This window comes from Arvicola amphibius, chromosome 8 (assembly GCF_903992535.2).
Source record: "Arvicola amphibius chromosome 8, mArvAmp1.2, whole genome shotgun sequence".
Lineage (NCBI taxonomy): Eukaryota > Metazoa > Chordata > Mammalia > Rodentia > Cricetidae > Arvicola > Arvicola amphibius.
Genome location: NC_052054.1, coordinates 73762536 through 73786021, shown reverse-complemented (window position 1 = coordinate 73786021; position 23486 = coordinate 73762536). Strand labels below are relative to the sequence as shown.

At 43.6% G+C, this 23486-nt stretch overlaps 1 protein-coding gene across 1 annotated transcript in view; it reads right to left on the bottom strand.

Annotated features, from left to right (window-relative positions):
• LOC119821848 overlaps window positions 1-20027 on the bottom strand; it is a 33051-nt gene extending 13024 nt beyond the window's left edge. Inside the window, exons 1-5 of the mRNA XM_042055602.1 lie at window positions 19646-20027; window positions 10151-10199; window positions 5622-5748; window positions 4970-5059; window positions 1367-3868 (exon numbers count right to left, since the gene is read on the bottom strand). Coding sequence (XP_041911536.1) covers window positions 1367-3868; window positions 4970-5059; window positions 5622-5748; window positions 10151-10199; window positions 19646-19818 — 2941 coding nt within the window. The 5' untranslated portion in view covers window positions 19819-20027. The remainder of the gene's footprint in view (window positions 1-1366; window positions 3869-4969; window positions 5060-5621; window positions 5749-10150; window positions 10200-19645) is intronic.
• Window positions 20028-23486: the final 3459 nt, after the last annotated feature.

Genomic DNA, 23486 nt, shown 5'->3' with positions numbered 1-23486 from the left:
GAAACCCTGTCTCAAAAAAAATAAATAAATAATTTTTGTAGTTGTTGAGACAGAGTATCACTTTGGCCTCAAATTCATAATCTTCCTGCCTACACCGGCTAATTGTGTGTGCACCACCATGTCAGATTCGGAAGCATTCTTTACAAGCTTTCTGTCTGGAAATCTCCCTGCTGCCTCTATCAACTTTCATGGAAGCCTATCTGCTTATGTGTGATAACATCTGCCTTTTCCTAGACCCATGGTCATAACGATCAAGCCAAGGCTACCCTCAAGAGCTTGAGGCAAGCCTGGGCAATGTGAATCCCCAATAAATCCAGAACTTGGTCTTCTCTGTCATTGTAGTGCTTAGTCTGCCGTCTCCTAGTAAAGGGTTGTCTTCGTTGCTCAAGGAAAGGCTGCACAACACAGGACAGCAACAGGGATGGAAGGAGTGGTTTTATGCCTGGAATTGGGTGCACCTGCTTTGCCAGAATGTTACAGCAGAACATTGAATGGATCTAGCCAGGAGTTTGGCTGGAATTGGGTCACTCTTTTAAAGTGGTCAGTATCACGGGGCCAACTTAAGTGTTGCTTTGAGCTTACAGTCAGAGTGGAAGTGCTGGGGGACTTTTTCAAGCGTCCCTGCTGTTCGTTCAGCTTTCGGCCATCCCTGTGTATATGTAACACAAAAGATTCTCTGCCCAAAGTTTCATTTTTCCAGAATAACCTGTCATTGCTTATACCAGGAGTAGTCTAGTTGTCTGAAGATTCAGGGTTATCCCTTGCTGCCTCTTTATAGTCTCTTTTAACTGAAGATTACAGAGGTCTCTTCAGCCACACACTGCTGAGACAGAGTTCTTACCTTATTATTCTGCCATCTTGTGAGCAACTCAAAGACAGAGTTTGCATGAAGAAGCCAGGCAACAGCAGTGCACGCCTTTAATCCTAGCACTTAAACTCAGGAGACAGACACAGGCAGTCTCTGAATTCAAGGCCAGCCTGGTCTGCAGAGTGAGTTCGGAGACATCCAAGGCTACACAGAGAAACTTTGTCTTGAGAAACTAAAAAATTAAATAATTAAATTAAGGTGTCAGATATCTATCATGTGGTCTTCAAAAGCAGCCAGTGCTCAATATGGCAGAGCCACGTCTGCAGTCATGCTCTTGAAACCCTGGCATTGGACAAAGTCTCTATCATCAAGTTTCTGTTCTGGTGGACATGGACATCGTATTTTTGTTAATTTCTGCTGACATGCATATTGGAAAGTTCTTGATCCTCTGCAATAGCTTGTTGAGACCTCAGCAAGATCTCAGTAGGGCTCTATACTATGTTGTTTCCCAACCACCCTGGCATTCATGTTGGGTACAAAGACTACATTTTAATTAACAAAACAGAACAGCATTTGACAGGCCTTCATTTCTACATAGATTCTCAGAAGTCTGACCATTCCTGTACTCTTCCCCCCTACAGAAATTATCACTGCTGTGGACTCTTTGATGGATCAGAAGGCCTGAGCTCCACCGAAAACCCTTACCACACACATCACACGTGTAGGGTTTCTCTCCTGTATGAAGTCGCTGATGAGCTTGAAGATTTGACCTCTGGCTGAAGCCTTTCCCACACACCTCACATTTGTATGGCTTCTCACCAGTGTGGACTCTGTGATGGGCCTGGAGACTGGAATACCCACTAAAGCTTTTACCGCACTGTTCACATTTGTAGGGTCTTTCTTCTGTGTGGATCCTCTGATGTGCTTGGAGATGGGAACTCTCACTAAATCCCTTCATACACATATCACACTTGTATGGTTTTCCCCCGGTGTGGACCCTGTGGTGTGCTTCGAGGCGGAAACTCTGGCTGAAGCCCTTACCACACATCTCACACTTATATGGTTTCACTCTGGTATGGACTCTCTGGTGACCTTGTAGATATGCTCTCTGACTGAAGCCCTTTCCACACACCTCACATATATATGGTCTCTCTCCAGAGTGAATGCTCTGGTGGCTTTGAAGGTATGATTTCTGACTGAATTCCTTCCCACACTCACCACACTGGTAAGGTTTCTCTCCTGTGTGGACTCTCTTGTGGGCCAGGAGAGTTGAGGCCTTACTGAAGCCTTTGCCACACTCTCCACATTTATAGGGTTTTTCTCCTGTGTGAACCCGCTGATGAATTTGAAGATTAAAGCTCCAGCTGAAGCCCTTCCCACACTCCTCACACTTGTATGGTTTCTCTCCTGTATGAACTCTTTGGTGACCTTGAAGGTGTGAACTCCGACTGAAGCCCTTCCCACACTCCTCACACTTGTATGGTTTCTCCCCAGTGTGGACTTTCTGGTGGCCTTGCAGGTAGGAATTTCGACTGAAGGCCTTCCCACACTCCTCACACTTGTATGGTTTCTCCCCAGTGTGAACTCTCCGGTGGGAGTGTAGGTAGGCACTCTGGCTGAAGCACTTCCCACACTCCTTACATTGATATGGTTTCTCTCCTGTGTGGACTCTCTGGTGAATGGTAAGAACCCATCTGTCACTGAAGCATTTCCCACAGGTGTCGTATTTGTGTGGCTTAGGTTTCTGCTGATCTTGGGGGCTGGAACTCCAGTTAGAGCCATTCCCACCCTCTTTATAAGTAGGTTTCTCAATGACGTCAAGTTGTTGATGGCTTGGAATACACAATTTTTGATTGAAGTTTGTACTGCATGCATGTTTATGTGGTTGTTCCCTGGGGTACACTGCTGAAAAGTCCTGGAAATTTGGGGGCAGACTGAAGTGGTCACCACACTCAGAGTTATACACAGTCTCTTCCACGTGAACTCTGTGCTCAGTGTTAAAATTTGAGCAATGTGTGAAATCTTTTCTACACTCCACACCTGGATATAGTTTCTCTTCAGCGTGGATTTCCTGACTAGCTTGAAGATATAAACTCTGACTAGAAACATTCCCATTCTCCTCATACTTGTTGGACTCTTCCCTAGTGTGGACCCTAAAATTACTATTACAGTGTAAACAAGGCAAAGCTTTCTCAGGGATGCCGCTCTTCTGGGAGGTGTCGCCCGGGTGGGCACATCCACAAGTGCTGAGAGGGGAGGCATGGTGGGCGTTCTCACTGCCATGGCAGAGCATTTGCTCTGCACACACTCTCAGAGGGGACCACAGAAGAGAACTCTCAGCCGTACCTTCATCTCCTGTTTCCACACTCCGATGGATGTGAAGAGCTGACCTGTCCTGACAGCCCTCTCCATGTGGACTGCATGGACAGGGCTTCCCTCTTGAGTTGAACTGCTGATGTGTGTGAGAGCTGGGCTCATTGCCGTCACCATGGCCACAGGCTTTTCCATACTCACTACATGGGCAGGGTACCGGCCCTAATTTAATCAAGTCCTGCTTAAGTGACGATACCTTCATGGTCTCTTCTCTGAGGTCATGGAAACTATAGCTTTGCCCCTTTCTGTGTAACCCCTCATTGTCACTGTGGTATGAGAACCAACTGACGCTGTCACATCCATGGAAATGATTTCTTGTGGGCATTTGCTGACCTTTCCATTGGCAATTACACGACCCACTGAGATGCGATTCCCGCCAAGACTGGTGGGCTCTCAGGGAAGGAAACTCTTGACTTCTCATAGAGGCAGAGTCATCATCTGCAGGAGGCAACACGTAGTTCCCATCCTCAGAAATCTGAAGCAGCCTCCCTGCGCACACCAGGAAGGAGGAATCTCCCTGGTTCTGAGACTCAGTGTTGCTCTTTAGACATCTTTTCATGGAATCTTGATCCCTGGGTAACAAGCCTGCACCCTGTGGCCAGGTATCACATGAGGCGAGCTCTCTGGGACAAAGGGAGCTTAACTCCAAGTCTTCATCATTCTCCACAGCACGTCCACACTGGCTTCCTATAAGATGAGAATCCAGATAATCACACAAGTGAACACCTTACTGAGAGACGCTGGTGTGTAACACATGGCTCAAATCAGGAGACAGACAGGCCACACTGCTTCTGGGGAGACTGACAAATCACCTGACACACACAGGAGACACAAAACCAAGGCTCTCTGGGTGCCTAAGATCTGAGTTTTCTGCAGGGCAGTAGTGGAGCAACCTTTAATCCCAGCACTCAGGAGGCAGAGATAAGCAGATCTCTGTGAGTTCAAGGCCAGCCTGCTTTACAGAGTGAGTTCCAGGACAGCCATAGCTACCTAGAGAAAAACCCTGTCTCCAAATAAACAAAAACAAAAACAGTATGGGTTTTCCTCTGTTTTGTTTGTTTGTTTTGTTTTTTGGGTTTTGTTTTTGTGTTCTATTTTGTTTTTCAAGACAGGGTTTCTCTGTGTAACAGCCCTAGCTCTCCTGGAACTAGCTCTGTAGACTAGGCTGATCTCAAACTCACAGATATGGGTTTTCCTAACAAAATCTCGGTATTAAATGTGGTCCCATTCAAAAGGTCTAGTGAACTCTAAGCACATCATTGTGCTTTATCATGGGCTGTTAGGTGATCCAGTAAAGAAAACAAAAGGAGATATTCCCAAAGTAGAAAAATGTCTGTCTTTTGTGAGTGTGAGTGTGTGTGTGTGTGTGTGTGTGTCTGGTTTTGTCTCTCTCTTGTCTCTATGTGTCTGGTCACTCTCACTTTCTGTGTGTGTATGTGTGTGGTCTCTGTGTTTGTGCATGTGTGTGTCTGTGTGTGTGTATGTGCATGTCTGTGTGTGCTCTATATCTGTGTGTGCACACATGTGCTCCATCCATGGTATGACCTGAGGAAGTCAGTTTACTCCTCCTGACAACATAAAGGTTCTAGGGATAGAACTCAGGTCTCCAACTGGGAGGCAAACACCCTTACTCAAGGAGCCCTCTGAGCAGCCCTGCTCTATGCACTTTAAAAGCCATTACACTATTTGTGAAGTAGGGATCAGTGGAGAGTTAAGGAGAGAAACGCTATGCCCTGCCCCTGTTAGGGAAAGCACTCCCATCCACTGGTCCAGCAGCATCTTTCCCACCTGAGATCTCACCTCCTTGGGCCTCCACCATGCAGAGCTCCTCTTCATTCTCCAGCTGGGCTATCAGGCCCGGTGTGAACGGCTGGGGTGCTATGTGGAAAAAGACAGAAAAACAAAAGTTTGACGATGTCTACTTTGTCAAAACTAGATCTATAGAAAAAAAGTGCATATGGAGGTATATGTCTATCATACCTAAATCTGAGGGGTAGAGGCAGGCAGATCAGAGGTTCAAGCCCACCCTCAGCTATATAGTAAGTTTGATAACAGTCTAGCTTGGGCTATAGGGAGGGGTGTTGTTTACTGGCTTGCCCCTTACACAGCTCAGAGACACCTGGCAGAGCCGGCACCACCCACAGTGGGCTGGGCCATGATCATAGCAATAATCAAGAAAATTCCACACAGACTTGCCCACAGGCCATCATGGTGGAAGCATTTTCTCAAGTGAGGCTCCTCTTCCCAGATGAATCCAGCTTGTGTCATTAATAAAACCAAGCAGGACTCCCATATACTGCTCAAAGGACAGAAGGACCGAGCCATGAGAAACCTGTGCTTCCAGTTAGACAACCAAGCCTAGAAAACAACTCCAGCAGTTCCCAGGCTCCCAGCAGCTGGTCCCAGTCACTCATTCGGGAAACCCAGACCCCATCCTCACCCACTGAGAGTAGCATCCTGAGGGTCTCCAGCATCACATCACGGTACAACTTCCTCTGGGCAGCATCCAGCAGCCCCAGCTCCTCCTCGCTGAAGACCACAGCCACATCCCTGAACGTCACCATCTCCTGGGATAGCAAACACATGCGGGTTATAACTACAGAAGAGGTGATGCTGAGAAGATGTGGAGGGAAGACCTAGATGGGACTCAGAGGCTCTTAGTTGGAAGTACCTGTCTCTGCCTGAAGATCCACCCACCATGAGGGCTGCAAAGAAATCCTCATATTTGTGTGTGCTTGTATACATATGTGGTGCATGTATGGATGTAGATGTGTGCATGCATGTGGATTTATATATGTGCATGTATGTGGATGTATATGTGTGCATGCATATGGATGCACAATGTATGTGAGTCTGTATGTGCATATGTCTATATCTGTCCAGATGCACATGGTGACCAGAAGCTCATACTGGTATCTTTCTCTGTTTCTCTGCATCTTATAGTGATATTTTATTTATGTTTTAACAAAGCTTGCCTGAAGGTCAGAGTGTAGTGCTAAGTCACAAGAGGTCAAGGAGTGGTGGCACACACCTTTAATTTCAGCACTTGGGAAACAAAGGCAGAGGAATCTCTGTTAGTTAAAGATCACCCTGGGCACGGGCGGCGGTGGCGCACGCCTTTAATCCCAGCACTCGGGAGGCAGAGGCAGGCGGATCTCTGTGAGTTCGAGACCAGCCTGGTCTACAAGAGCTAGTTCCAGGACAGGCTCCAAAGCTACAGAGAAACCCTGTCTCAAAAAACCAAAAAAAAAAAAAAAAAAAAAAAAAAGATCACCCTGGGCTACACATGACTGAATCAGTCTAAAAGAGAAACAGAGCTCAAGCAAAGATGATCCCAGCATTTGGAATCCTTTACCTTTAATCCCAGCACTAGAGATGAAGAGGCCAGTGGATCTCTGTGTGTTCAAGGTCAGTCTGACCTACAGAGCCAGTTCCAGGACAGATTACAAAATTACACAGAGAATCTTTTTTGAAATATCAAAAAAAGAAAAAAAAATCCTGCTTCATAGTGTTGGACCCTGAAGTCCAATCACCGAGGAGGAGTCACCCCAAGAGACACTCTCACACCACAGTTGATGTAAAAACAAGAGGATTTAATTCTGTCACAACAGGGTCTTTCAGCATTCAAGAAGCCAAAAAGACCCTGAACAACTGTTACAAGCTATTTTTAAAGCAAAAAGTCATAGAAACGGGGAGGGGGGAAACTCAGGGGTTATTTTTTAACTATTGGGATTGGCTTATTCAAAGGGCTATTAACAATAATTGGTCTGAGCCCGGGCTGGAGAGCAATTGCCAGATCAGGTGAGGTAAGAGGAAACATTTGAGGGTTACTTTGACCCCTTCCCAGGGACTGAGTCAAAACATCTGTGGACATCTGTGGGTATCTTGTCCCAATTCTAGCAATAGGGCTCTATTTGGAGAATATCCACAAGGACACAGGGAGATGGAGAGTCTCCAACTTTCCAGTACGTATATGTGTAGTCGTTAGGTTCCGGGAGGTGGGGGGACACTAAGGCTGAGAGAACTCAGAAACAGCCTCAGAGTTGTCAGAAATGGCTTCAGAGTTATCCTAGAGTTCTACAGGAGAAAAGCCTGTCGAATATTCTAGACCTGTAGGCCAAAGATGGACGTCCCAGTGTTGCAGAGGAACCTTGGGTGACCCGTCCAGCCTGCCAATTGTCCCAATGTTACAGAGGAACCTTGGGTGACTCTCCAGGCAGACAAATATCCCAATGTTACAGAGGAACCTTGGGTGACTGTCCAGGCAGACAACTGTTTTTATCATTTCTCAGATTTTTTTGGAATTCATTTGCTCGTACTTCCTGCTTACTTAGTTAATATTATTTCCTTCTCGGGTCTGTGAGGGAGTTGAAGCCTAGATAGTTATAGCTATAGTTTTCCTTGTTTACCAGACTCAGAAAAGAAACTCATTAAAGAGGGATAAAGTGTATAAAGCTGAAAGATATCAAAGGATAGTTTCGGGTGGATAGTTTTAGGATAGAAAGTGAATTAGGTACAACACTTTGGACCCACCGAGATAGGCTAGATAATGTAGTATTTTCTCTGAATTTGTCAAATACAAATGGACTAGACATTTGCTGATGTATTTCTTGCCTGCATATATTGTACATAGCTATTGCAATTATTGTATACAGTTTTTCTTTTATGTTATAGTCTTCTATCTTAATTTAGACAAAAGGGGGAATGTAGTAAAGTTTCATTTATATTTTGACAAATAAAGCTTGCCTGAAGATCAGAGTGCAGAGCAAAGTCACAAAAGGCCAGGGAGTGGTAGCACACACCTAATTCCAGCATTTGGAGACAGAGGCAGACGGATCTCTGTTAGTTCAACGCCACCTTGAGCTACACAAGACTCTTTGGTCTAAAGGAAAAACAGAGTTCACAGAAAGGTGATCTCAGCACTTGGGATCCCACACCTTTAATCCCAGCACAAAGGAGGTGGATACAGGAGTGCTATGTACGGGGCAGAGAGAGAAATATAAGACAGGAGACAAGAGCTCAGGGCAGTCTGAAGTTTGGTGGAGACAGATGGGAGTCTGGAGATGCAGTATGAGGACAGGATCGCCCCTTAGATCTGATCATTGACAGAGGTAAAAGAACTCTCTAGTGGCTGGCCTCTCTGCTTCTGTGATCTCAGCATTAACCCCTACATCTATCCAACTCTGGGTTTTTATAACTAAGATGCACTAGAACTCATACTACAGCATCTGAAGAGAAATTATGACTTTGTTATTTTGTGCACGCATGTGAGTGTGTCTCGTGGCAAGCACACGGCATGGCACATGTGCAGAGGTCTTCCAGGAGCTGGTCCTGGTCTTCAACCTCGCAGAAGCACAGAGGAGGGTCCAGTCTCTCTTGCTGTATCTGCTGTACTGTGTATTCCAGGCTAGCTATGCTACCAGCTTCAAGCTGGTTTTCCTGTTCCCTCCATAGTGGGAATACAGACGTGCACCACATCTGGCTTTTTATGAAGATTTCAAGGATTGAACTCAGGTCATCAGGATTGCATGGCAAATGTTTTTATCTGCTGAGCCATCTCCCCAACTCCTTCCACATTGCTTTATAACAGTATTATTATCACTGACTCTGGAGCTCACCATTTAAATCAATAATTATTCTCTTGTCTTGTCACATATTAACTATATTCTTTCAAAATGTTATTTTTATTTATCGGTGTGGTGTGGTGTGGTGTGTGTGTGTGTGTGTGTGTGTGTGTGTGTGTGTGTGTATTGAAAAGGGGGTGTAGCTGAGTGGGGAAGAGAGACAAGTGTGAGAGAAATAAGCAGAAATGTGAAGGTATGCAACTATGTGCAGAATGTGTGGAGAATATAATTCCATGAGAATGGATGTAACTATGTGTAGAGGTGTATGGCTGTGCAATAGGAGAGATGCATATATGTAAAGAAAGATATGTAGCTATATGTAAAGCATGTAACTGCAGAGACAGAGAGCTTCTCAGAGAGGGTTTTTAAGATGAAGTAAAAGAGAAAGTTACCATCAGAAAGCACGTCTGTTTCCTTACTTTCCCCTCAGATAGAAAAGGTCTAGCCCTCACCTCATCCATGGAATTTTGGCATACACTGGGTACTGGCTAAAGGCTGAAGCCCCTCCAGCCACTGATAGCAGATGATGGGGCTAGCCCAGAGTAAAATCTTAGCTCAAAAAAAAAAAAAAAAGAAGAAGAAGAAGAAGAAAAGAACATTAACCTCCCCGAGACACAAAGGGAGGCTCTGATTGGACGGATGAGAGCTATGACGGCAGCTCAGTAGGTAAAGGCACTAGCCCGAAGCTTGACTACCTACGTTCAATCCCGAACCCACATGGTGGAAGCCAGGGACTAGGCTCTTGAAATCTGTCCTCTAACTTCGACAGGCACACTGTGGCACAAGTGCTCACAGCCCCATGAATAAACAAATAGATTTTAAAATAATGAAACACAGGAAGATTTTTTTATGTGCCTGACACATGCATGGCCTAGTACCTGATGCCACTACTTAGCCTGACCTAAGAAGGGAAGAGTGCACCCATTCTGAGACGTGAGAGAGTATGGTGGTTTGAATAAATATGGCTTCCATAGGCTCATGTGTTTGAATGCTTGGTCCATAGGGAGTGTCACTATTAGGGGTGTGGCCCTGTTGAAGTAGGTGTGGTCTTGTTGGAAAGTATATCACTGTGAAGGCAAGCTCTGAGGTTTCATATGCTCGTTATACCCAGTGTGGCACACTGTCTCCTGTTGCCTGGGGATCAAGATGTAGAACTCTCAGCTCCTTTCCAGAACCATTTCCACCTGCATGCCACATCGTGATGATAATGGCATGAACTGTACCTCTGAACTGTAGGTCACAATTAAATATTTTATTTTATAAGAATTTCCAGGGTCATGGAGTCTCTTCACAGCAATAGAAACCCTAACACAAGCATAAATAGCACAGATAAATGTCAACACACCTGCAATTGGGCCATTTTCTCCTCCTTTTTTCCAGGAAATGGTACAGACCTGAGAAGACAGGACAGGATGATAGACACCATGAGAGAGGGAAAATACAAGCTTGGCCAGGTGAGATCCAGGTGCCCCTTGCCAACAGAGGCAGGCACACACATGCTGCAAATCAGGCCACATTCCAGCTACCCCCAGGATGTCCCACCCTAGGTTATAGGCAGGGACAGCCTTCCCAACTGTTCTTACTTCATACTGGGCATCCCCAGACATTCACTCCCATCCTGGGAAATGTGACCAAGAAGGGTGTTGGCTCCAAGCAGCATCAAGGACAAATTTCCTGTGTTCAGAAGTTGGTGCTGGGCTGTGATGGTTCAGCAGGTAAGAGTGCTTGCTGCCAAGCCTGAAGACCTGAGATTAATCCTCAGGACCCACATGGAAGGAGAGAACTGGCTCCCAAAGGCTATTCTCTGACATGAGCTTCTGTCATTACACACACACTAATAACTGTAAGTCATTCTTTCGAAGGTGTGTGGTGCTAATGTGTGTTCTCATGAAGTAACCATAACTATGTTCACTAAGCTTCTACATTTCAAATCTGCCTTCTGCAAGAGGGCTGCTAGAGTGCTGGCATTCAGTGTTAAGGGCTGCTGGGATTCTGTGCGCCAGCGGAGGACAGCAACTGTAAGAAAGCAAACCTCTGTCCCCATGAGTGTCCAGAAGAGTCACCACAGAACTGTCCTTGCACTCTAACCCCAGTGAGAGATTAGAGCATGACTCAGTGGTAGAGTCCCCGCCTAGATCTCCCAGTGAGGGGTTGGGGTGCAACGTCTACCAAGATAAAAACGTCCCATCCTACAGTAACCCTCCTTAGATGGAGGGTATTCTATGGGGAGGTAAAATATTCCATCATGCAGGGAAGCTCAATAAAGTTCAGGAAGCAAACAACTCCAAAGCTTCATGAAGTCCCAGACACTTACCAGGTTCACTAGACCTTTCTCTTCCCAGACATTTATAAGCAGTAAGAAATACTGAGTGACATCTCAGCAAGCTAAGCTGCCTAGAAGATGCTCACACCCACAGAAGTCCCAAAAGCAGAGACCAGTTGAGCCGACAGAGATTCAGAACTAGAAAGGACACTCTCCAACTGGCTGAGCTGCCTGCAGACTGCAGTGTGCTCCGGGGTTCCAGCTTTTTGAGCTGGCACCATGCTGGAGGGGGCTTTGGTGATGCAGCTGCCTTTGAGTCATTTCTGCTCCTGTAGGTAATATTCCTATAAGCAATTTCAAAAATTCATTGGGTCACCATGTTAGACTTTTTGGGTTGTCACTGTTCTCTATCTGGGACGAGCAGGCATTTGGTCATATCTCCCCGAGAATAGTGCCACACAATTTCAATGGTAGAGTCACTTCAAGGAACCTACCAGTGACGGTTGGGGACGCAGCTCAGTGGTGGAAGCACTGAATTCTACCCCTAACACTGAAAAGTAACTAAACAATTAAGTGGCTGGGGATGGCTCAGTGGATAAAGGGCTTATTTCACGACATGGAGCACCTGAGATCAATCCTTAGCCCTCATTTGAATGGGAACTTCATGCTGTACGGTTGTGGGAGATGGAGAGGGGGAGCACTGGGGCTTGCCGGCCACCAGCCTAACTCCCAGTTCAGAGAGAGAGAGAATGGAGCAGTGACAGAGCAAAACACCGGATGTCTTCCTCCTGCCTCCGCACTTGCATGGGTGTTTGCACCCCAAAGACACAGACATTCATTACACAAACACACACATATAAAAATAAAAATTATAATTTAAAAAGAGAAACAAGGGCATTGACCAGAGTGTCAAGAGAATTGGGGCCGTGCATAATAAACATCAAACATGGTTAGCTATCGATAAGACCATTCTTGTTGCCACTGAAGTTAGCAGTCCACACGCCAGCCTTCATTTGTCTTTGGGAAGTATTTACTTAGGTTAGTAATCGCAAATGCATACACATCACCCTTTGGCCATACTAAAAAGGCTTTAACATATTTAGAACAGAATGGACATTCTTTAACATCCCACCACAACTGCATAGGGACAGGGATAGATGAGTGTTGAAACTGTTTCTTTCACATCCATTTTCAAAGAAGTTCAATATATTCTCACTGAGTCAAAGGTCCCTGTTGAAGGGCATATCCATGACAGCCACTAGTAATTCCTCTCTGCCCAAACCTACACAAAGCAAGAGGCATGATGGGAACTCTACCTGGTTCCTATTCTCTAAAATATGTGGATTAGATGGGAGACATATCTGAGACCAGCAACAGAGATACCAGCAAACTCAGCCCAACATAAACAATCAACCTGAAGAGAATGTATGGCAGTTTCTTGTTCTAGAAATGTGAACAAGGTCCAGGAGGTTAAGAGTATTGTTCTGGCCTTTGTATCCTATTGGTTTGCAGCATACTTTTTGCATGTTCACTGAGAAAAGTACAGAGATTGCTTGGGTCTGTCTGTTGTCCTTCATGTGATGTTTTGCGATTATGCATTTGGGGTGGTCATGTATGTCATGTCTAGTCAATAAAGTGACCCATGGTGCACTGTCCTGTGCCACAGCTGGCAACAATCTTGAAGCCTCCTGTGTCTGCTATTAAGGAAACCACTCTGTTCTCCACTTCTGTTGGTTCCTTCTCATTAGTCTTCTGTAACTAAACATCTAGCAGAGCAGCTTAACAGCAGAGAAGCTGTATTTGAGCTCTGGGTCTGGAGAGTTGTCAGAAAGGCATGGTGGGGCAAGCATGTGGAAATGCCTCATGTCAGAGTGAACAGGCTGCAGTGGTCTGAGGGGGAACGATCTTTACACAGTGGAACTATGTATTGATCTCAGTTAATAAAAAATAAGTTGTTTGTCTGATGGGTAGGTGGGATTTTGGGGACAGAAAGAATGCTGGGAAGAAGGATAGAGTCAGAGGAACTACCAGCCAGATACAAGGAGGGAAACAGGAAGCGCAAGATGAAAGAGAGGTAATACCACGTGGCAGAATGTAGATTAATATAAATGGGTTAATTGAAATTGTAAGACCTAGTTAGTAATAAGCCTGAGCTATCAACTGAGCACTTATAATTAATACTAAGTTTCTGTGTAGTTAGTGGGGAACAGCTGCTGCAGCACAGAGAAACTCCGCTTACACTGTTCAGGTGGGAAATAGCGGTTATCACAACCCCAAGGCCCATCCACACAGACCAACTTCCACCTGATAGATCCCCATAACCCCACAAAACCGTGCAAACAGCTAGCGACCAAGTACTAAAACACATAGCCAGTGCGGGACACTACTGATTCAAACTATAAATACACTTCTCTCTTTAATCTTTTAAACTTTTTTCCTACTATTTTTATTTCCGAGATAGGATTTTTCTGTGTAGCCCTGGTTCCTCTGGAACTCACTCTGTAGAATAGCCTAGCCTCAAACTCAGAGAGTTGCCTGCTGTTGTGGATTACTTTAGCCGGGCAAAGATGTGTTCCATTTGTTTATGTTGGAGAATATCACTTTAACTGTGTAAAGGTGTGTTACTTCTTTATGCTGCATTTGTTTAATTATGTAGAGATGTGTTGTATATGTTTTACCTTGACTGCGTAAGACACCTGAGCAGTCTAATAAAAAGCTCAATGGCCAATAGCTAGGCAGGAGAGGGATAGGCGGGGCTAGTGAGCAGAGAGAATAAGTAGGAGAAGTCTAGGCTTGGAAGGAACAAGAGAAAAGAATGAGGGAGAAAAGGAGGGACGTGCCTGGGGCAAGAAGTCAGGCAGATGCCAACTAGCCAGCCAGAAGTAGTGAAAGTAAGATGTACAGAGGAAAGGTAATAAGCCCCAAGGCAAAAGGTGCAGAAACAAAAACAGGTTAGTTTAAGTAAAAAGAGCTAGTCAGAAATGTGCCTAAACTAGGCAGAGTATTCAAAACTAACAGTAAGTCTCTGTGTCATGAATGACCTGGAAGTTGGTTGGTGGCCCCCCCCCCCCAAAAAAAAAAAAAGGCTTGGAACAGCCTGTCTAATCTTTTAAATTTTTAACTTTTTTGGGTTTTGTTATTGATGGGGTATTTTGGGGGGGGGAGGGATTGAGGGGGTTGTTATTATTGCTTTGGTTTTTTGAGACAGGGTTTCTCTGTGTAGTTTGTGTAGCTTTGGAGCCTGGTGTATTTGCTCTATAGGCTGAGCTAGCCTCAAACTCAGAGATCCACCTACTCTGAAGTGCTGGATTACAGGCATGTGCAACCACTGCCCAGCTAAACTTTTAAATTAACTCTGTCCTTGTATCTAAAGTGAAGTTCTTTCAGACAGCATATATTTGACTCTTGCTTTTAACTTTACATAGATAGATAGATAGATAGATAGATAGATAGATAGATAGATAGATAGATAGATGATAGATAGATAGATAGATTTTATTTATTTATTCATTTATTGATAGTTTGGAATTTAGAGATCTGTTTGCCTGTTCCTGTAGTGACATTTCACTTGTATTTTAATAAATAAAACTTGCCTGAGGATCAGAAAAGTAAACCAGTCTCACACTGGCCAGCCTTACAGACCACACAGCAGTAACACACACCTTTAATCCCAGTAGCCACACTAGTTTGCTGTAGCAACTGAGCAGTACATGCCTTTAATCCCAGTGGTGCACGTCTTTAATCTAAGCCTTAGAGAGGATTGTAAAATGGAGGAAACCGCTCTCAGACACACTCTCATTCCAAGATTCCTTGAGGCAGGATCACCATTTGAACTGAGGTCACGGTGAGAGCCAATGGCTGGCTATTTTGTTTTTCAGACCATCAGGTTGAACTCTGACTTCTCTCTCTGAATTTTTATTAATTGTGCTTCATTTGGTGCCCAACTTTTGTGGCACAGATTTATGAAAAAGTCATTTTCCTGGGGCTTTTTAGCAACCAGTCCAGGTCAGAGCTGGGATTGGTATTCCAGTTCTAGGAATTGGAACCCAAACCTAGCCACCTCGGTTCAGGAGAAAAACTAGCACTCCCAGCTCCCATCTGCCCCAGTTTAGCTTCCATGTAAAGATGGAAAATACACAAAGAATCTGGATACTGTATGCTTTTGTGTTGTCTTTGAATTATTTGATGGCTAAGGAAGGAACAACAGCTGCTAAAAGACATTTGGTTATAAATGCTGCTGGATTAATACAACCTATATATTTTGAAAATGCCTTGACTTCAAAATTTAAGTCAAAAGATATGTTACTTTGGGTTAAAAAAAATAGGGTTTGATCATGGAAGACCTCTTGAAATATCTCAGATAGGAGAAGATGGCCCAGATGATCCAACATTTTAGAGCACCTCTGTTGCAGTTTCCTCTGAGTTCTACATCCAGAGCAGCTTCAACACTGTTGGCTGAGATGATCCCATAAGATTTCATGAGGGTTCTCATAAGATTATCAGTGCCCCCAATCAGCAGGAAGTAGCCTAGAAAACTACGCCCATAATCCCCCCCAAAAAATGGATTATGTTTATCTTCATTTAGTGTGTTGGTTACAAGTTGCTACGGATAATGGTCAGGAAAAAAAGCTAAGCAAAGGAAATTAGATTCAAGGTTCTTGTTTTGAAAGAAAAAAATGGGGATATAGATATGATAAAAGGGTAGATTATTGAATCTACTCTGAAAAGAAAAAGAGAGGATATAGATAAGATTAAAAGGTAGATTATTTAATCTACTTTTAAAATGCAACTGCTAAATTTAAGTGCTTTACATTGGATTGGGCTTTCGTATACTGCATACAAATTTTGTATGCTGATACAAATTTGAGATTAATCTTGTTAAAACATATTGTACATATGTTTCTAATCTTATTCAAGGTATTGTACCTATACAGCTCATTTAACAATGTAATGCAAATTTCTAGTCCTTGAAAATTATTATTACCAACTGTTTAGGGCAATAAGGAAATATAGGTTAGTAGTTAATCACCCAGTACAATCAAACTTGTAGTTACATTAGATAAGTTTTTAAGGTCAAACAAAGTTATAACTTAGAGAGACAGATGATCTTCAGGTACTTCAGAGTTCTATAGAATATGGCATTTAAGATGTTTTAATAACATAGGTTCTTCTTTTATGACAATGAGACATGTCTGCTCCTGGCAGCACCAAACTACTTCAGAGAAGATCATGGGCATCGAAGAAACTCCACATGGAGTTTACTTTCTTTGTGGCAAAAGCAAGCCACTGGCAAGAAAATACCCCTGCCTCAACTGTTGACAGTATGCTGTCCTAATTAGACAAGCAGGACACAAAATATCCTGCTTCACAGAAAGTCTGTCAGATATGCTAAGCCTCTGGTCTGGCACTGCAGAGGAACTTGGGGTGACTGTCCGAAGCCAGCTGTTTCTGCCATCACTCACATTTTTCACTTGCATGCACTTCCTGCTCATTTATGAAATATTATTTCTTTCTTGGGTCTCTGAGGTAGACGAAGGCTAGAAAGTTACAGTTATAATCTCCCTTGTTTACGAGACTCAGAAAAGAAATTCATTAAAGAAATGTAAGTATATAAGGTTGAGAGATATCAAAAACCAGTTTTGGATGGTAATGAAAGTTGTGACAGAAAGTAAATTAGGTAATAGACTTTAGACTCGCCAAAATAGGATAAATATGGAGTATTTTCTCTGAATTTGTCAAATGCAAATGAACTAGATATTTCTGATGCATTTATTGCCAGTATATATTGTATATGGTTATTGTACTTATTATGTACAGCTCTTCTTATATTAGTTACAGTTTTCTTTTTTTTTTTAGACAAAAAGGGGAAATGTAGTGACATTTCACTTGTATTTTAATAAAACTTGCCTGAGGATCAGAAAAGTAAACCAGTCTCACACTAGCCAGCCTTACAGACCACACGGCAATAACATACACCTTTAATCCCAGCAGCCACATTAGTTTACCATAGAAACCAGGAGGTGAACCCCAATTTCTCTGAGTTTTTATCAATCATGATTCATGTTCTAAGTGCTGAGATAAAAGGCATGTGTCACCTTGACTAGCCCCGATCTGTAATCGTTTAAAGCGATGTATTTGGTGTGATAGTTGGCTTTACCAACTTGGCACAACCTAGAATCACCTGAAAACAAAATCTCAATAATGGACCATCTAACTTAGCATATGGGGATATCTTTTTTTCTTAATTTCATTTATGTACTTTTTTAGGTATGAGTGCTCTGTCTGCACATATGCCAGAAGGCATCAGACCCCATTATAGACTGCTGTATACATGGTTGTGAGCTACTCTGTCTTTGCTGGGAATTGAACTCCAGACTGTGGAAGAGCAGCCAGTGTTCTTAACCTCTGACCCATCCCCACAGCCCACATGTGGACATACCTGAACTGCCTGTGGTAAGACCCAGCCTACTGTAGGAGGCACTATTCCCTAGGCAAGGGGTTCTGAACTAGAGATGAGCAGAGAAGCTGAGCACAAGCAAGCAAGTAAGCCAGATTGCAGCATGCATAAATGTCTTCTGCTCGTGACTCTGGATGTGATGCAACCAGCTGCTTCAAGTTCCTGCTGTGACATTTCCACAATGATGGACTGGAACCTGGAAGTGTATTATTATTATTATTATTTACTTATTTATTTATGCCCTGGCAAAGCTGAAGCAAGTATGGACAGCCATATATGGCAGTTCTGTTGAACTAGCCCATATTGGGTTTCATGATCTAAGTTGATGAAGACGACTGACCAGGTCTCTTCCTTAAGAGGGCACCAGATCTCATTACACATAGTTGTGAGGCACCATGTGGTTGCTGGGAATTAAACTCAGGACCTTTGGAAGAGCAGACAGTGCTCTTAACCTTAAGCTAAAATAAACTCTTTTCCCTTCTATGCTGCTTTACATCACAGTATTTACTCGTAGCAACAGTTGTAAAACCAGAACACCTGGCATCCTATAACTATTACGGTGGCTAGATTTCAGCCCATCATTGTATTCTTGCAACTTGCTCTCCCTGATTTTATTTCTCTTATTCCCGTCCGTTTTCATTTTGTGCTGTTTATTATTTATTTTTACCATTTCATTCAGTTTATCTCTTAGCTTCTTGCTCTAACTTCAAAATTTGTTTACCTTTAGTGGTTGATCTTGAATTGCAACAAACACATCAACTTGTTCACCTTCTGTATTTTTGTTTGTTAAAATTAAATTTTATTTGCTTATTATGTGGCCATGTACATACTATAGCAAGTGTATGGATGTCAGAGAACAACTTGTTGGGGTTGGTACTCTCCTTCCAACATGTGGGTCCTGGGAATCGAACTCAGGTCAGAAGGTGCCTTTTCCTGCTAAGTCATCTCGATGGCCCCATGGTATGTTTAATATTAGCATTTTAAAACTACAATGAAATGCAGAAACTTTTTCTTGAGTTGCATGTGCTCTGCTACAGACAACAAACTCTCTAGCTAGGAAAGATGCATGTTTTATGCCTATTCTCTCTCACAGGGCTGGGGTTGAACCCAGGACCTTGCACATGCAATTTTTTTAATTATTATTTTTTAGTATAAGGGTTGAGGACTTCAATGTTGCACTTTATAGTTTAATTTTTCTGTATTATTATGTATATGCCTGCTTGTCTATTTGCCCCACTGCATGCAGTGTTGTCAGAGGTCAGTGGATCCCTGGGATCTAAAGGTACACTTTGTTATGAGCCATCTAAACCTGGTTAAACATTGAGCCATTTCTCCATCCCCAAATCCATTTTTTTTCTTAACATTTGTTTATTTGTAGGTGGGTGGGTATATACAGCTCAATAACTTGCGTTTCACCAATGATATAACACTACTTGCTACAAGTTCAAATGAGCTGCAGGCCATGATAAATAGAGTGGTGGAAGTCAGAGAAAACCTTGGTATGAAAGTAACATCAAGAAGACTGAGATACAACATATGGGAAGAGTGCACAGTATTTCAACATTGTAATAAAGAATCAGAACCTTAAGCAAACCGTCAGCTTTTTCTATCTGGGAAGAAACCTCAGTTCAAAGGAGGGAACTATTTCAGACATCAAGAGGCAGATAGGGATAGCGAGGGCTGCATTACAGACACTAGGAAAGGTTTGGTCAGCAAGAGACATAATAACAACAACAAAATCACAAGTACATGAGACACTTGTCCTAGCTGCCTTCTTTACAACTCCGAAACCTGAACAATGAAACGCTCCACAGAACAGCTCCTGAATGTGATTGAGATGACATGTCTCAAGCGGATCCGAGGTGTCATACAAAGAGTTAGGCTACAGGATGATGACATTAAGAAACATCTCCATCTACAGAAGAAAGTAAACTATAGGATACGGCATCGATGCTGAAGATACATTGACCATGTTATGAGGATGAATGACGACAGAACCCCAAAGATAGCACTGCTTGGAGAAGTGCATGGGATACGGTGAAGAGGAAGAACCCCAAAACACTGGACAGACAGTATAAAGAAAGACTGTGGAACCGTGGGCATGACAATAACACAAGTACCTAGGACTGCCCAGGATAGGATCAACTGGAGAACCGCCATGAACGGGCTGCCCATTTATGCTTAGCGTTGCCGGGCATAAATGATGATGATGATGATGATGATGATGACGATGATGATGATGATGATGGGCTATTTCATAGCTAGATCTGTCAATGACTAAAAACCACACCATTGCCAATGAGAAGAGAGGGTACTGAGACGGAAGGATGCTCAATTCTACCCATATGTATTAGTTACATTTCTGCTGCTGGGATAAAACACCATGACCAACTTGTAGAAGAAAGCGTTTATTTTGGCTTTTGCTTCCAAAGGGTGGCAGGCGTGGCAACAGGAGGAGGAAGCTGAGTGCTCCCATCTTGAACCCAAAGCACAAAGTAGAGAGAGCAAACTGCAATTACATAAAATCTTACCTCCTCAGACCCCCCTCCAATGACGTATTTCCTCCAGCAGGGCCATGCAACCTACTCCTCAGCAAACATCACGGTCCCCATAACTTGGAGCAAATACTTGAAGGCCAGAGACTATGGGTTCATTTCTTATTCAGACTACTGCAGCACGTTCTCTGATGTCTCCTATCCCATACGCTCTTTTTCAAATACAGGATTAGGAAGGCAAGATACAAGGTGAAAACGGACTTCATCAGCCCCCGTCCCCCTCCCAGTCATAATGGACACTTCAAGCAACAGCTGGGAACGACTGTCGCAATAACAAAACAAAAACAAAGACAAAAAAAAAAAAAAAAAAAACGAGGCAGTGAAGATTTTGGTGGAGTGGTCAGGTGTGGTCAGGCTGGGGCCAGGGGCCCTACAGCAGGAGCTCTGAAACCATCTGTGGATCACTGGAGCTTCCAGGGACTGGAGCGCATCCTCGAAATATGGTCAGCACTAAGAGCAAAATAATAGCTAAGAGCTGGTGCCGCGCGCCCGCTGTCTTGAGCCTTGCAGGAAACACCAGCTCGCTCTTCGATAGGTACCAAAGTGTTGAGGAAGAAACGGGGGCACAGACGGAGACGACTGTGCACTTCCGACAGTGGCTAGAGAGACGGCTGGGGCCCCCCCGGTGTCCACGACACCCTGCATCCTGGTGACTGACAGTCCCGGCCAGGCCTGAGTCAACGTGCGCAAGCGCGGCACGCTCCGGCAGGCTCATTCACAGCAAACTCGCCTCCTGCCCTTCTGAGGCAGATTTCCTTCCCAGCATCCACGCCTGCTGCCTATCGCCGGGGATAATCTGAAAACTATGGGGAAGATGGGGAAGGGGAGAGCTGAGGGAGGGCTCACCTTTCTGAGAGGAACGCAGGCCACGGCCTCGCACACCTGGGCCGGAAATGAGCACACTTCCCAATTCCCGAGGGGACCAGAAACAACATACAGACACGTGCAGAAACATAAGCCTATAACCTGGGATTTCGAACTACATTTCCCAAAATTCACGACGGAGTAGGACAGCTCTCCAAGCCTGGGGCGGATGTTATTCTAGTAATCTGGGGCTGGGAGGGTCGTACACTACATTTCCCACAACTCTCAGTTTTCTCCTTGTCTTTCCAGGGCGGAAGTGCCGCCATAAGGAAACTAGATTAAATCTCCACAAATTTTAGGTCCGGAACAACATCTTTGGCGTTCTTGTAGACCAAAACCGTCTAACCACGAAGCCTTCCCACCTTTCTGTGGAAGTCTGTGTGTTAAAGGACGCTTTCTAGAGCTTGTCAGGGACCGCGTGGACCTTCCGGACTATAGCGCCCAGCCTCTGCAGGGAAGGTCTTTCTCGCCTTCAAGACCATCTGCATAGTCACCTAAGTTTGGGAATTCTTACTCCGAATCAGTTTTACCATTCGCTATCACCTTCAGCTCTCCAACCTTCACATCCTTTGTAATCTTAGAAAAGAAAAACTTTTCAAACATGACACTCAAGTAAACGCAACAAACTAAACAGTCATCCACAGTCTAAGAAGTTATCGTATAGAGGAACTTGGAATAGAGAAAGAAGAAAAAAACAAGTTACAGAAAAGAAACTAATCATTTTAAATAGTGTATATGCACGTTCTTGGCTGTATGTGAGGGTAGTGCCAAGGAAGCCAAATGGCAGCATTCCGGCTGGGATACAGAAAGTTAGTTTAGCACTTAGAGCTAATAAATCTTTTGTTTAGCAGATACCCGCTGTTTCTCTTGTTACTCTATTTGAATCTTGTCTGGGAGTTTCCCAAGGATATCGAGCCTATGCAAAACTTGGTTTGAGAAACCAGGAAAACTATGGTACTTTATGAATTGAGAATTTGCACTTGGCATTCTATTTTTGGAAATTTCATTCAGGCTGTTTTGAGCATATGGAAATCAACTGGCTAAAGCGTAAATATGGAGAAAAATAAAAATGTCCCGAGAAAAGGAAAAGTGCTTCAGTCCTTAGAGGTATTACCCTGCAGCTGTGGAAGGCTAAATTCATTCTTCTGAGTCTTCTTGCCAAAGACCTGTGTGAATCTAACAACCACACAGCAACAAAGAAGGTGTCAGGTCCCCTGAAAAAGACTTACAAAAACATTGTGATCCATCTAACATGGATGCTTGTAGTTAATTGTTATACTCTTTACTCTTTGGGCTCCTTTGGGATCCCACCACCCAGGTCCCAAATAAACACACAAGGATGCTTATTATTACTTATAAATGTCTGGCCTTAGTTTGTTTCTTGTCAGCTTTTCTTAAATTATCCTGTCTACGTTTTGCCTTACCTTTCTCTATTTCTGTATATCTTTTCTTTTTCTAATTTTATGTCTAGTTGTATAGGTGGGTAGGTGGCCCCTTTTCTTGCTCCTTCCTCTCTTCCCCAGTTTCTCCTATTTATTCTCTCTGCCTGCCAGCCCTGTGAAGTGTGATACTAAATACTCTTCTCAATAAAAGCCCAGAGTCAGATATTGGGGTAAAAACTGAAAAATCAGAGAAGCAGAGCAGCAACCACCAGAGACTTCTTACCTCTCTAAATCCTCAGGTCAAAAGGGCTGAGATCCTTTCTCCAACACCCAATCATCTCCTCTCTCTCCACTCAGCCTTATCACTCCTGTCTCCTATCTGTACAGACCTCCAGACCTCTATGGTTATTTGTTAACTAGTGGCTAGCTCCACCCTCTAATGTCCAGGCACGATTTGTCAGAACACAAAATATCAAACATTTCCCTTTTTTGTCTAAATAAAAAGCAAAGGCTATAATATAAAAAGCCATATACAATAAGGCCAACAATTATATACAATATAGAGCATCAAAAAGTACATTAACAATGTCCAGTCCATTTGCATTTGACAAATTTAGAGGAAATACTTCATTATTTATCCAATCTTGGTGAGTCCAAAGGGTTATACCTAATTCATCTCTCATCCTAATTTGTATTACCTACCCAAAGCTATCTTTTTCTATCTCTAAACTTTATACATATTACATTCCTTTGTGAGTTTCTAGTCTTCAACTCCATCAGAGACCCTCAAAAGAAATATTACCTGAGTAAATAGGAAGTGCAAGCAAGCAACTTCTAAAACCTGTGAGAAATGACAGAAAAAGCAGGCTGCCTGGACAGTCACACAAGGCTCCTCTATAACATTGGAGCATTTGCTTGTTTTATCTTTGGCCTATAAGCCTAGCATATCTGACATACTTTTCTGTGGAGCAGGATAATTCTGAAGGGCTGTTCTACTTTGTCTTCACAAAGTTGACCAGTTGCTTTCTTCTGTATCCTACTTGTCCAATTAGGACATAACTGTCAGCAGTTGATGCAAGGGCAGTTTCTTCACCAGGGGCTAACTTTTACCACAAAGAAAGAAAACTCCATATGGAGTATCCTCAATGCTCATCTTTTCT